Genomic DNA, 13,542 nt, shown 5'->3' on the forward strand with positions numbered 1-13,542 from the left:
AGCTCAGAACTTAACCACAGTTGTGAATTAAATTAGCTACCCCTTCAGTCAGTTAGTTCTCCCCCATAGGGTAACTCAAATACACAGGACAACAAACCTGAACATTATTTATTTCAAGATCTGTTGGTCAACATTTTGCAATCAAGCTCAAGTACGCTTATGGACAAATGCTCTTTCAGCTTCTGAAAACAACATGCCCAGTACGCACTGAGCAAATACAGCTTGCTACCTGTACAGTACATACAGCTTCATACCTTCAAAAGGTGACTCTCAAAAAATCTAGGTCAGTTCTTTTAGTTCTATGTCTAATCCACTAAGTCCTGATGAACCCAAACTGCATCCATCTGTGCCTGTGGCACAAAATAAGTTAAATGTTTCAAAAGCGCATTGTAATTTAGCATTATGTGAGTTCCCATTTAAGTAAGTACAGACAAATTATTTTGCATCATACAAATCTACAAAACATACTAAGCAGATCTATTAAAGGAAAATGTAATTTACAACAAAATATGAATCTATATTTACTCAGCCTTTGAAATAATAGCCAATTTGTCAGTGTCCTTGTAAGCACAATGCATACATAAATAGCAGCCAATAGAGAATTATTTTAAACATTCTCTCATAATTATATATTCACAAACTGATGGGATGTTTCCCACTTTCCATTACACTGAAGAACTGTGATTAGTTTAAGAGAACATAGCGTACCATAAAGAAGTGTCAGTGATGCTCACAGGCAGTTTATCTTCAAACTTGACCTCACAGTACAACTCACTACAGTTTTTTTTTTTTGTTCAAGAGGATATAGAACAATAGGTTGGAATTTTAGATTTGATGATAGCCACAGTCGCCTGTTGATGAAAATACAGTAAGTTTAAACACAACAATGAGCCGTAGCACTACATAGGAGAAGATTCATTTAATACGTATAAATCGTATAATTTAGAACTTTCGCTTAGTTACCTTTATCTAACAAAACAGTACAAAACTAAAATTTAATACTTATGAGAAATTTACTTTCAAAAGAGCTGAAAATAATGGGCTTAAAAAAAAAAGGAAACAGTCTCGAAGGGATTTCCAATAGAAGTACTAATCATATTCATTGTAACATTTAAAAATAAGTGGATTAATTCATTAGTAGAACTATATAATGTTGCTGGCTATAATCACGTTTTAGGAGCTTGTTTCCACTTTTCTGTCTTATCTTCTTACAGCATTTTAAAGGACGTACAGAAAGACCACTCTCAAACCCAACATACTACAAGAAATTAGCGGACAGACATAAGATGAGTCACTGGATTAGCTCCATTATCTCAACATACATTCTCAGGACATCAAAATAAAATGTAATTTTCTTCTCATCCCACTACACACAAAAAATTTTCGTGCTGCTTTGTCAGGATGTTTTGAAGTCTGCAAGATAAGCATTCCTATTGCCCTTAAGTGAATATGAGCACCCCAAAAAAATGAAGTGGTCCCTGAAGATTATTTGGGTGCTTACTGACTATGGAAAACAAGTTCAGAAGCAGCAAGATCTACAGTCGTCCCTGCTCTTCAGGTGATTCCAATTCTTTGTCAGTGACCATATAATATCTTACATTCAAGTGCCCATGGGGTCATTAGAGCCAGTACTTTCCATTCTAGATGAATGTCCAAGCCAATGCTCAATTTTTTTGCTCGTCCTTGCAGTACAATGTACAGCAAAACAGAAGATGTGAACAGAATACTATAGTACTACACTGTATTAGAATTTAGAACACAGAAGAGTACCCTGTCATCTACTACTTAATGCATTTTTTTGATGTATAACAACTGCAGATCTAACCTCTGGGTTAACCAGGGTGGGCTAGAATGTTAGTATCTGATTTCCTCAGTAAGTGACCTAAACACTAAGCCATTAAGGAACAGGCAAGCATCATCAATAACAGCAAAGAGTATCCTTTAGCAAGAGTAAATGCTGCTGAGGAAAGCACTTAGGCTCAGAAAAATGAACACAAAGCCTTCATCCCAAGTGTATTGAAGCAAGGCAAATATTCAGCCTGTGGTGTCAGGTGTCAATACTCCAGAAGGAACCTAGATCTATTTACAGGTTAACATTTGGTGAATTCCTGAATCACTCTTCATGGGTATCTGCCCTACCCTATGGCCTGTACAAGTAGCCCAAATGCTTTACTCAGCATGAAAATCTACATTCCAAGTGCTGCAGTGCCTAACTTGGAGTAAGGACTCATAAAACATCCTGAATCTTACTGTACATAATCCACTCCACACACATTCTAAACCCTGGAAAAAGACTTTAAACTTTATAGAGAAATAGAAAATGTTAAAAAAATAGTAATAATTAAAAAAAAACCAACAACACAGTATCTTATTTAGCCACTAAGGCTGCATGAGCTTCCCCTCAAGGACAATAAAGTGTTTCAAGCAAATATCATGAGTATGGATCCACATGGATGAACACTTGTTCCCAAAAAGAGTTCTCTTGAATTGATGTGCTATAGAAGTAGAGCCAAGCAGTTTCTGATATAGGTATTGATCCCTTGGAATATTTTACTGAAATGTACTCCTGTATTCTGCTCTGAGACTGAAACAATGAATAACATGAAAGTGGGAGTTAAAAAATGGGGGACAACAAAATCTAACTGGCAGAATACAGATCACACAGTGATTTAATGTCATTTCTATCATCATTCAATACCTCAGACTAAAACAACTATTTTACCATGGACTGGAATTGCCACAGTGCAAAATCCAGTGTTTTATGCAATATGAATAGTTGTGACATGCAAAGCATTACTCAGAACAGGGTTATTAATCTGAAAGCCAGAGATGAAAGCTGTCTTGGCAATGCTGTATTCAAGCGTCCAGATTACAGATTATTATCTGTTTAACTCACCTTTCCACCATATTGCTCCAACTTCTGTAAAGCAACAGTAATTTTTTCTCTAAATTTCTTGTCCATTAATCTCCTTGAAAGCTATTGGAAAAGTAAAATAAAAAGGTCTATTGCCCAATATAGTACCATATATGCAAAAAATCCAATATAATTCTATTTTACTACTTTATCTATCTTTGGGAAATGAGAGCTGAAAGAAACATCACTTTATAGCTTGTAACTGATGTCAAAGTATAAAAGTCAGTCAAGGCAAAAGGAGTGAAGTATTAACTGATGAGAGAGTTAAATTCAAAGTAAGATCAGCTGTTAGCCAAACAATTTTAAATTGTTGCTTTTTAGCAAACAAGTCTTAAAGAGGTATCAACGTTAAAGCAAAGTGATTGTTGAAGTACTGTCCACAGGAAAAGTTGACACACTCAAAGCTGGATCTTTTTAAAGTAGTGCAGAAAACACTTCCATTATTCTCCAATTTACCTTAAGTTTTTGGAGCCTAGTAGAACTTTATAATGTCACCACATTATTAAAGAATAACAGATTTACACAGAGGAATATACAAAGCAATGCTTTTCATGAAACTGCTGAGTCTTCCAATGTATCTGTGCAGATATTATAGTAAACATCTCAACAAAGGTAACATAAAAATACAGATGATCTGTTATTACAGCACTAAAAACTTACATTTGTGAGCAGATGCTTAAGATGATCATTAAGAGACGGGCCAACAACAGCACTCAGTTGAACTACAGCATCCAATCCCCTTTCAAATACTTCATCATCTGAATGGGCCTTCAAAGGATGCGGAAAATCCTGTCAGACTAATGTTCAGACAAACGCACAGTTTCTTCAAAACTGCAATCTCTATACTATGATTGTATATAGTATTTTGATAAATTTAAAGTACTGTGGAACTGCTGATTTTTATAACATTACAAGCAGTTTAGAAATACAATATGGCTGAATATGACTATCCAGATGTAATATTTAAATGCAGAAGCATTTTGTAAAGCAGAAAACAAAAGCATCCATGTCAATGAAACTACTGCACTTATTCAAAAAAAAAAAAAAGGAAACTAATATATGATTGATAAACAAATCAATAAGTATATTCACCATGCAAAAGAGGCACTACACTGACAGTTTGGAACGTATCCTATATGCAGTGCTCCACAGCATGTTAGAAAGAAACTTTAAAATGTGCATATATCAAAATTTAGGGACGTTTTAATTACAAATGTATTGAATACATGGTAGTTCCTAAGTAATTCATAACAATTGTCTTTGTTGCAGAAACCCACAAACCAATGATATTCTGGCTCAATGAATTTAGTCCCCTGCCAACTACAGCTTTTTCACCCGCCAGCAATTATCACGCTGTTATCTACTTCTAAGGTGGCTTTGTCATTTCTACTGCTCCCATGGGAAGGTTCTTCTATATGAGTTCTCTACTGCTTTAGTTATCTCACTCTTCCCTGAGCAGAGAAATTGTTTCATGACCATTTTTCTTGTACTAATACTAACCTTTATTTAAAGGGTTATTCTTCTATTCTGACATTTGGGCCCTGAATGTTTTGGTGTTTTTTTGTTTGTTTAAGTAGAAGTAAGTAGAAGTCATTGCTCAGTAGAAGGTTTTGATATACAGTCTTGTCTTGTTAAATAATGCAACAATGAAAATTATCAGATAAATAAGTCATTGGAAGAACACACAAGAATAATTTTTCTAATTATGTCTTCCAAAATAAACCAAAGATATTAATAATAAACAATACTGATCCTCTACTACACCTGATCCTATTACACCTCTGAGCTGTTATCTCAAATAATTTTCAACTTTCATCCATCTCTGTAAAAACAGAACTGAAGCATAGCTAGATTAAAGGACAGAAAATGGCCAACCTAGAAAAGGGCTCTGAAAGACATTAAAAAGATCCAAAAGAGGATTCCAGGCCAGTACTTTAACTACACATTATTTTCTAAAGGAGTAGAAAAAATTACAAACATTTTAAAAGTGAAGAATATGTACTCAAACATTATAAAAATATGCTTCCTTTTTCCTCATGGATGTATTCTATTTTATCTTTGTAGCATTTTTTACACTTTTAAATGTAACATGATTATTTATTCTGGCATCTCCATTTTATTTCACATCAAACACATTTTGCATGTGGACATAAAAACCACGAGTACTTATATTTTTTTCTGCTTATATTCAGATCTTTAACAGAATATTTCTACAGAATTTGCCCATAGCTACTATCACTCAGCTATAGAAGGAGTTGCTCATCTGATTTTACTCTTAATGACTTTTTTATCTAAGTGAACCAAGGCAGGGATAACATGAGAGAGACCATACCCCTACACCTCTGAATCCCAAAATAAAAGCCTATCCAACAGATTTATCACATCAATGTTTTCCTTGTAGTACTCACTAGCAAAAAGAAAAAAAAATCATGAAAATCTCTGTAGAAAGAGTAAGACATACCAATGCAGCCTTTAACACTGGAACTAGACGAGGCAACAAGGGAATTGCTTTTTCAGTAGCACCTTCAACCATAAGTAATTCTTTAAAACCCTCCTTTGAAACAAACGTATAGGGATGCTTTGTCTCTCTCAGACCCTGTTGTAAACGTAAAACATGTTTTCTTAATAGTTAGTCTTTAAACAAAATCACATTTAAAAAGTTCCACCTAGCACAAAGATAATGTTTAGATAACAGATCAATTCAAAACATAAGATACACTAACTCCACCGTGTGGATCCATTGAGTACAACTCTGCTCACAGAATATTCCTATTTATTTTTCTTTTGGAACACTGAATATTAAGACGCACATTTTGAACATTGCTATTTCAGTCACTACTTGTACTTCATTATCTTTAATCCCTCTACCCAAAGAATTTTTTCAACAAGGCCATGAACAAGAATACATATATATTTGTAACTAATTTCTGTACCCTGAGGGGGAAAAAAAAAAAAAGAAAAAAACAGAAGGTAAAATACCCCCCCACAAATACAAAAACTTTTAAATGGTACAAATATGCATGCCTAGCCAAGACCCAAGCAGCAGAATTCAAAGATTTAAAGCCATATGGTAGAAGTCTTTCTTTTTTCCTTAACAGGAGCTGTAAACTACTTTAGATATCGACAACGTCTGATCTTTCAAAAGAAAAAAAGTGTATGCTCTTGAGTGAGCTTTTTTTTTTTATTCTACCTCCCAGACTGGATTCAACATTTATTTAGACTCCTGAAACATATTTGGTTGGCAGTGAGTTGAACATGAGCCAGCAACGTGCCCTGGCTGCCGGGAGGGCCAACCGTACACTGGGGAGCATCAGGCAGAGCACTGCTAGCTGGTGTGGCCTCAACTTGAGCACTGTGTGCATTTTAGGGCACCATAACACAAGAAAGACATAAAACTAGCAGAGTGTGTCCAAAGGAGAGCTACAAAGATAGTGAAGGGTCTAGAGGGGAAGACACATTAGGAGTGGTTGAAGTCGCTTGGCTTATTCAGCCCAGAGCAGAGAAGCATGAGGGGAGGCCTCACGGAGGCGTATTGTTGTCTAGACTGACTCATTAAGCTCTAGGTCAACAAAGTACCTTGAACTTTTTGTACTCCTGTACCTCAGAAAGAAATCCCTGAGGATTTCTGGTCAGTATTAAGATTATTTAAAAATAACATTCAGATGGCTGAAGTTGATAGACATCCTTTGGAAGAAATCTTCATGTTTACCTCTACGTGAGTGAGACATACTGGTTACAACAGCATTTTAGAACTACATTTCCCTTCCTTGTCCTAAGTACCAATTTGTAGTTTAACAAGGAACACATGATGAGTACTAAATATACTGCTGCAGCTAAGTAACTGTCAGTAAGCCACTAGGCCCCTAATAATTCCTTTGCTGAACTTTCTACCTGTAATGAAGTCTGACTGACTCAGTCACTGGCAAAGTATGTATCCACAAGTGCACACACACCCAGTTCAATGTAAAAGTGTAACTCATCTGTTACATGAGTTCACATCTAGTTACAAAATCTAGCCTCTCAACCAGTACAGAGCTCCAAAAAGGCCAGTGATTTAAATTGCTGAATTTGAAAGAGTGCACATAGCACACACATACAAAGTAATGTAGCAGCAACAAGAGGCAATAGGCACAAACTGGAACACAGAAGGTTGTCCTAACATTAGAAAGCACTTCTGTGCTGTGTAGGTGACAGAGCACAGGCACAGGTTGCCCAGAGAGTTTGCAGAGTCTCCCTCCTTGGAGAATTTCAAAAGCCACCTGGACATGGCCCTGGGCAAGCTGCTCTAGGATGACCTGCTTGAGAAGAGGCGTTGGACAAAATGACTTCTAGAGGTCCCTTCCAACCTGTGCCGTTCTGTGATTCTGTGTCACATAACCTAAGAGGTAAAGCATCCTGGAAGAGACAACCTCACTGCTTGGGCCAGAAAAGCATCTACAAAAAGCTGTTAGAATGTGAAGAGGAAAATATTTTAGGTAAGATTAAAGCACAAGCAGATAAACAGTATTGATTTCCATTTCTTCTTTGGTTTCTCATGAAAAGTCACAACTGTCTCATCTGTTTTTCACATCTAAAACACTACTTGTATTTGGATTTGTCTTGAATTCATCAGGGTTTTGGATGATTGTGTTAAAAGAGGCTAACACCAAAGCCTTCCTCCTCTTCAGGTGTAACAATTTGTAAAACAGCATAACTGAAATGCATATTAGTATCTAGTTCCACAACACTTTACTCAGATGCCCCCAAAGAAAAAGGGTATACCTCTAGCTAAACCACATATCTATTTCAGAAATGGCACTATGAGGTCAAAAGAGGAAATAACATTCTCCAGTGACCTAGAATAATAAGAAAAACTATGGAATATAGCAAAGTAGAGACAAACATATACAGACCGCAGTGGTCAGAAAAGAGCAACTACTTTTTATCCCTTATAAAAGAAGAGTTTTATACACATACATTTCTGTATGTAGGTCTATCTGATTTGGACAAAGCTTTTTTACCCTTTGCATTTAGTATCAGATAAACAGTGAATTATTCATCTGCAGGGAAAAGAAAAAAAAAAAACAAAGAAATTCACCAGGTGGCTGTTACCAGAAAACAGGTAAGAGAAAAATCTAACACAGCTGGTTTTAAATTACTCTTTATAGTATCCACAGCAGATATCAGTTGACACTAGCTTGGAGGTGGGCACTTCTTTTCACAGTACGGGCACGGTCAGGACCTCCAAAGAAGTAGAAAGAGTCCATGACAGTTCAGACATTTCTATGCATACAGATCATTGCAGCGGCATACAAAGGCTAACAACAGTTTTTGATTGAAATTGAGCTGCGGAATTCAACTGCACTGACTACTGAATGGCAGACTCCAATGCTTCCAAAAGGTATGAGCTAAAGAATCAATACTTCTTTGTGAGCTCTGAAAATGCTTAGACCTTTTCAGTTCCAGCCAAATCCAGTCAGTGAACACATCCCTATGCATTTTTGGTGACTATATGATCAGTCTTTTACCTATAAAAGGCTTATGTTTTCACAATCCCTAGAGGACTTTTTTTGGACCCCAGACTGTAATTAATACACATGAAAGGTTTGTACTGTGGAAAAAAAACATAAAATAAAAAATAAACTCTTTGTAGGTGTTTGGAAGAACTGAAAACCTACTTTTTTTCCACAGGGTTCCCACATCCCAGCTAAATGCTTAGGTCAGAAAGGAATGACTTTGCTTCTAGTTTGTTATTTAACTTCGTATTTGAAAGTGGGTCTGGAGACTGGCTGCACCTTAGCTCCTCCTACAACAATTTTAATTGAATCCTGAAAAAGTAGACTGGCACTACTTAGCTTTTAGGAGCATATAGCTCAGAGACGTTTTTATTTCCCTCTTGTTTCAAAGCATAAACCACAAACCACGGCAGCCCAGCTATAGTAGCAATTAAATAACACAGCAGCTGACATAAAAATGTAGCTAATGTACATCCGCATAACTTTTCAGCACTATGTGAAAGAAATACTATATGCATAACTATGCAAGAGTTTACCTCTGCCAGTGTTACAAGAAGAGGATCAAAAGGAACAGTTTCAGGAAGGCATTCCCATTTCAGTCTGTGTTTTACTGAGCCATGCACTAACCTGTATAAAGAATTAAAGTTTGAACAAATTAACATACAACAATGCATGATTTATTTCTAACACTATTCACATTGAAATATCACCACCAGCTTTGTAAGATTACTATGATATTACACACACAATTTCAATACATACTGCCCTCCATAATGAAATATATAGTAGTGTATAACAGTGCAAGTATAGTTTTCAAGTATGGCAGTTTTCAGAATTCTTCTCCCAAACACAAGGAAATCAGAAAATAAATTATAGTAATTATGGATGCCTCTCATACTGACATAGAAGACGTTCCCTTTGCAAAGTTACTTCCATCAAGAAACATTTTCCTGAAATAACAACTGGCAAGGAAAATCAGTTGACACAAAGAAAAGCATACTGGAGTTCATCAGTTACTCCTAAGAGGATGATGTACTTACATGTATAAAAACATTCATTTATACATGTACTAATGATTACTTAATTTTTTGTTTACTAATTACGCATCTGCTTGACAAAACAGTAAAATGCTTCTTATGTATGCAAATATATAATAGACAAAAGGAGCTTAAAATACATAAACACGTGGTTTTGTTAATAACTGATATTGTTGGCAATTACAGAATTGGAATATTCAGGAAAACATTTTCATAGTACTTACTGCAGACAAAAAAAGACTGCAAGATGTCTGCTTACTAAAATGACACTGATTTTATTGTCTTTGTTATTAGGGAGGAGAAAACATATGAAGAAATCTCATTCGTTCGTGAAAGAGGTTTAATACTTTACAAAAAAGAACAAAAAGAAGCCACGTCAAACACGGAAAATTGCTTATTTCTCTGAAAAGAGCTAAGTATCAGAAATCTTTTCAGAAATGAATGGAATCAAACTGCCTAACTAAAAGAGCAAGGAGTTTTGAACAGATGTTTTTCAACCTGCATAATTCTACCTAACCATAATACATATAAGAAAGAAAATAAACAAAACTAACATACCTGCACGGAACGCCACCTTTAGCATATATAGCAGCAAATGCAGAAGGTGTTCTAGAAGGAGTACCAAACTGTGAGGGCATCAACAAACAAAATTACTTGGTTATAACAGTAATGTTTGAATATGTTAAAAGTGCACTTTATCAAGAAAGGAACTTAGTCACATGATTCTAAAAATAATCAGAAAAAGAAAGATCTTAAGATGGAAAAGACATAGGATGGAAAACACATATGATACATTTATCAAAAAGTACTTCTCAGAATTACCTGGGTAGGAGGTTGCAAAAACGAATACATTCCTGGTGGAATGCTCTCATTTTTCTACTTTGTCGTGCAAATCTTAACACTGAAGTCTTATGGGTTCTCACTTAAGACACTAAGTACCTCTCACTTTCCTAATGATCCTTATTGCCATTATATGCAGGTAACATGCAGAAGGTGGCTTTGCTCCAATTCCAGCCTGATCTGAGTACAGACAAAAGTACAAGGTGGCATGATGATAAACACCAAATGTTGGGCAAGATGGTATGAGGGCACTGGAAATCAGTGGGGAGCTTCATGGCAGGAAAACCTGCACAAAGTTATATTATATGCATGCTTCTTATCCATGTAAGGTATGGCATCATTTACTAACGTGATCATTCAATGCTCCTTTCAAGATTAAACATCATATCACAAAGCATATAGCAGGAAATACCATGAAACCTTTATTTTTATCTTTCTAGTGTTTGCGCCTACATTAAGATTGTTAAAATTGCGTGCGTGATTTGACTTCTTTGCTTAATTGATTGTATTAATTACAAAAGGTTTCAAGAAAAAAAATCACATATAGAAATTCCCACATGAAAGTATCATCTTCTGCATGTATTTCCTGAAGCATGGAAATTTCTTCCATCAAGAGATCTATTTTAAGCAAACAGAAAACCCATACCTATACATACCGGATCAATAGTTTTGGGATTCAGCTTGTCACTAGGCTTTGGCTGTGGTTTAGTTGCAGGTTCTGGAGAACATGGCAAAGGAGAGGATGCCTTACTTTTCTGAACTGCAGTCTTTGGTTTTATTTGGATGCCTGATGACATTCTTAGAACATTACTGCCTATAACCAAAAAAAATTTAAAAATAGATGAGTTCCCACTCCTATAAGACAGAATACCAAGGGTTAGAATCCTGAGGTCTGAAGACTGACATTAACAAACAGTGAAGAAAATCTAAATAAGTGTATGACAAAAGGAACGCTTATACTTCCACAACCCATGCAGGACCATTTTCACAGAGAAGTTTGTCACTTCATCTTTCAAGTGCATACATCTCATAATCTTGCACTGTTCTCCTTTACTCTCCTAACGTTTTCAAGATATAGCCTGCCTTCAGTGACAGTCTTTTTAAAAGACAAACTAATGTACCACAGTTAGACAACTAAAAGTTTCTTTAGAACACACAAAAACATACATGACACAGGAATTATATTTGTAAAATCATTAAAGTCATAAATAATCCTGAAGTCCTAGAAGACTGACAGTAACTGAGAACGAAAATTTACTAGTTTTTAAGTGTCACCTTATTACCACAAAACTCTAATCGTTTCAAAAAACACATTTCTTTCTACCGGAAAAATAGGAAACAACATATTTTCATACTACAAAAACACCAAATAAAAAGTTCTTGGCATTAGTATTATATATCACAAAACAGTGCTATCAGTGTCAACCTTTGAAATGTACACTTGCTCATAATGCAATCATCTTAATAATAATACAAACACACTTCTCAGAAAAATATTTAGAATTAATTTAGAAGTATTCTTTTTTTTTTTTCCAACAAGTAATTAAGATACACATCAAGGACTTTAACAGCGTTTTAACTAACATCAAAATCTAGATGCGTTTCAGAAGTCAGTGGTCACACCATCACAGAAAGCTATATAAATGAATAAATAAGTAAGACATGGCAACAGGCAGCTCAGCCCTTTGGGACAAAAGTTATGATGGAAGTTAAGGACGGTGATAAAGGTTTTGCAGAAGCACAACTGCATACCTACTGCTAGAGGGGGAGGTGGAAGGGAGTGGAAAAAGGACTCTTCATAGGGAGGCCTCGGCCTCAGAGCAAGATGAAAGTCCTTGTGTAGTCAAGAGCTGGAAGAGACACAGGCATGTACAGAGCTCAGGCAGCACAGGCGCAGCCGGGAATCAGACAAGCGACACACGAGGCTTGATGTGGATGCGAACCGTCCCGCCGGCAGGTGACAGACTTCAAGCAAGGGGCAGAAACATACAGACAACAAGAAAGAGCACATTTGAAACGGGCCTTTCAAGGCAGAACGAAAGAGGCCTGGACTTGGCTCCTGGAAGTCACTTATTAGAGGCAGAACGACAGCAAGCAGGACTTTAAGGGCTAAGCTGCTCACTTACCCTGCCGAGCGACAACCCTCCCGGAGCGCTGCTGGGGCAGAGAACGAGAGAGATGAGGGGGACCCGAGCCCCGTAACCGTTAAGGGGCTCAAACAGCCACCCTCTGCCGGCCGGCGGGCAGCGGCGATACCCCGTCCCTCCGCGCCGCAGGGGTCCGGCGGGGCCCGACCCAGCGCTGCCGGCCCCGGCGTGCCGGGAGGAGAGCCCCCGCTCCCCTCCGCTCCGCTCCGCGCTTCCTGCCGGTTGCCGGGGAAGCTACGGGCCGCCGGGAGCCCAATCTTCCTCCGGAGCATGCGCGAGGTCCGGAGGGGAGGGGGCGTTAGCGCTTCGGGGGGCCGCGTGGAGGCCGGGCTGCGAGGGCTGCGTGAGGCAGGTGGTGCCTCGGGGTGGAAGCAGTGTGCTCGTCCTCGGTCACCCCCTCACGGGGCACCGGCCTCTTGCCCACCTTTCCGCCACGCTTCATGAGGGCTTCCAAGATCTCCCATGGAGGTCTTATGCACAGCCCCAAGACAAACACCGCAACCTGTGGGGCAGTGGCAGCCATACCACATCAAGCCCAAGCCTCCCCACTGCCTCCCGTCAGTGATTTCACTGAATCCTCTGGACTTTTAACACACACAAAAAAAGTAATAATAAAGCTTACCTCCAGCAGCCTTTGTGTGTTCTTGTCCAGGTGCCAGCGTCTCACTCCATGCATCATCCTCGTGTGCTGGTGGCTTTGGTTGTGTGGTCTACTGTGCCGGCCTGGCTGCTTGGAAAGCATGGTGAAATGTCAAGGAGCTGAGGCTGTGTCTTGAGCGAATCAATGCTTAAATACTTGCTTTCAGGCTAACAGGAACAAGGAGAAAGACGGAGTAAAGTTTAGAAGTCAGATTTCTCAACCTACCTCATCTATTTCTGATTAGAATGGAGATGGTAAATTTTAGTATGAAATTGCCACTCCTTGATACCCGATTTCTTAGTATCTTCACAAGGAAAACAAGATTCATGAAATAGTCATCTTGCCTTTTTAGTTTTGTGTGACAAAAGTTTAGCTTACAACCATGGGGTCATACTCCATTTGAAATTTATTTTTGTTTCAGTTATAAGGGCAGAAAATATGTTTCTTTTAACAGATAACCCTCTCTCAA

General features: G+C 37.7%; 1 protein-coding gene across 8 annotated transcripts in view; it reads right to left on the reverse strand.

Moving 5' to 3' along the window:
* The window catches only part of PACRGL (parkin coregulated like), a 61,623-nt gene extending 48,425 nt beyond the window's left edge, over nt 1-13,198 (reverse strand). Inside the window, exons 1-9 of one of the 8 annotated variants that reach the window (XR_013950801.1) lie at nt 12,409-13,135; nt 10,943-11,096; nt 10,005-10,072; nt 8,946-9,036; nt 5,376-5,510; nt 3,575-3,682; nt 2,897-2,977; nt 709-851; nt 95-350 (exon numbers count right to left, since the gene is read on the reverse strand). Coding sequence is in view for 6 of the 8 variants with exons in the window: in XM_080590897.1 (XP_080447023.1) it covers nt 2,432-2,584; nt 2,897-2,977; nt 3,575-3,682; nt 5,376-5,510; nt 8,946-9,036; nt 10,005-10,072; nt 10,943-11,083 (777 nt within the window). In the remaining 2 variants the exon portion in view is untranslated. Of the gene's footprint in view, nt 1-94; nt 2,585-2,896; nt 3,004-3,574; nt 3,683-5,375; nt 5,511-8,945; nt 9,037-10,004; nt 10,073-10,268; nt 10,467-10,942; nt 11,097-12,408 lie in introns of those variants that run through there. The other 7 variants (XR_013950800.1, XM_080590898.1, XM_080590897.1 and 4 more) reach the window with 7 other exon arrangements.
* Nucleotides 13,199-13,542: the final 344 nt, after the last annotated feature.

This window comes from Anser brachyrhynchus, assembly GCF_964034855.1.
Source record: "Anser brachyrhynchus genome assembly, chromosome: 4".
Taxonomy (NCBI): Eukaryota; Metazoa; Chordata; class Aves; order Anseriformes; family Anatidae; genus Anser; species Anser brachyrhynchus.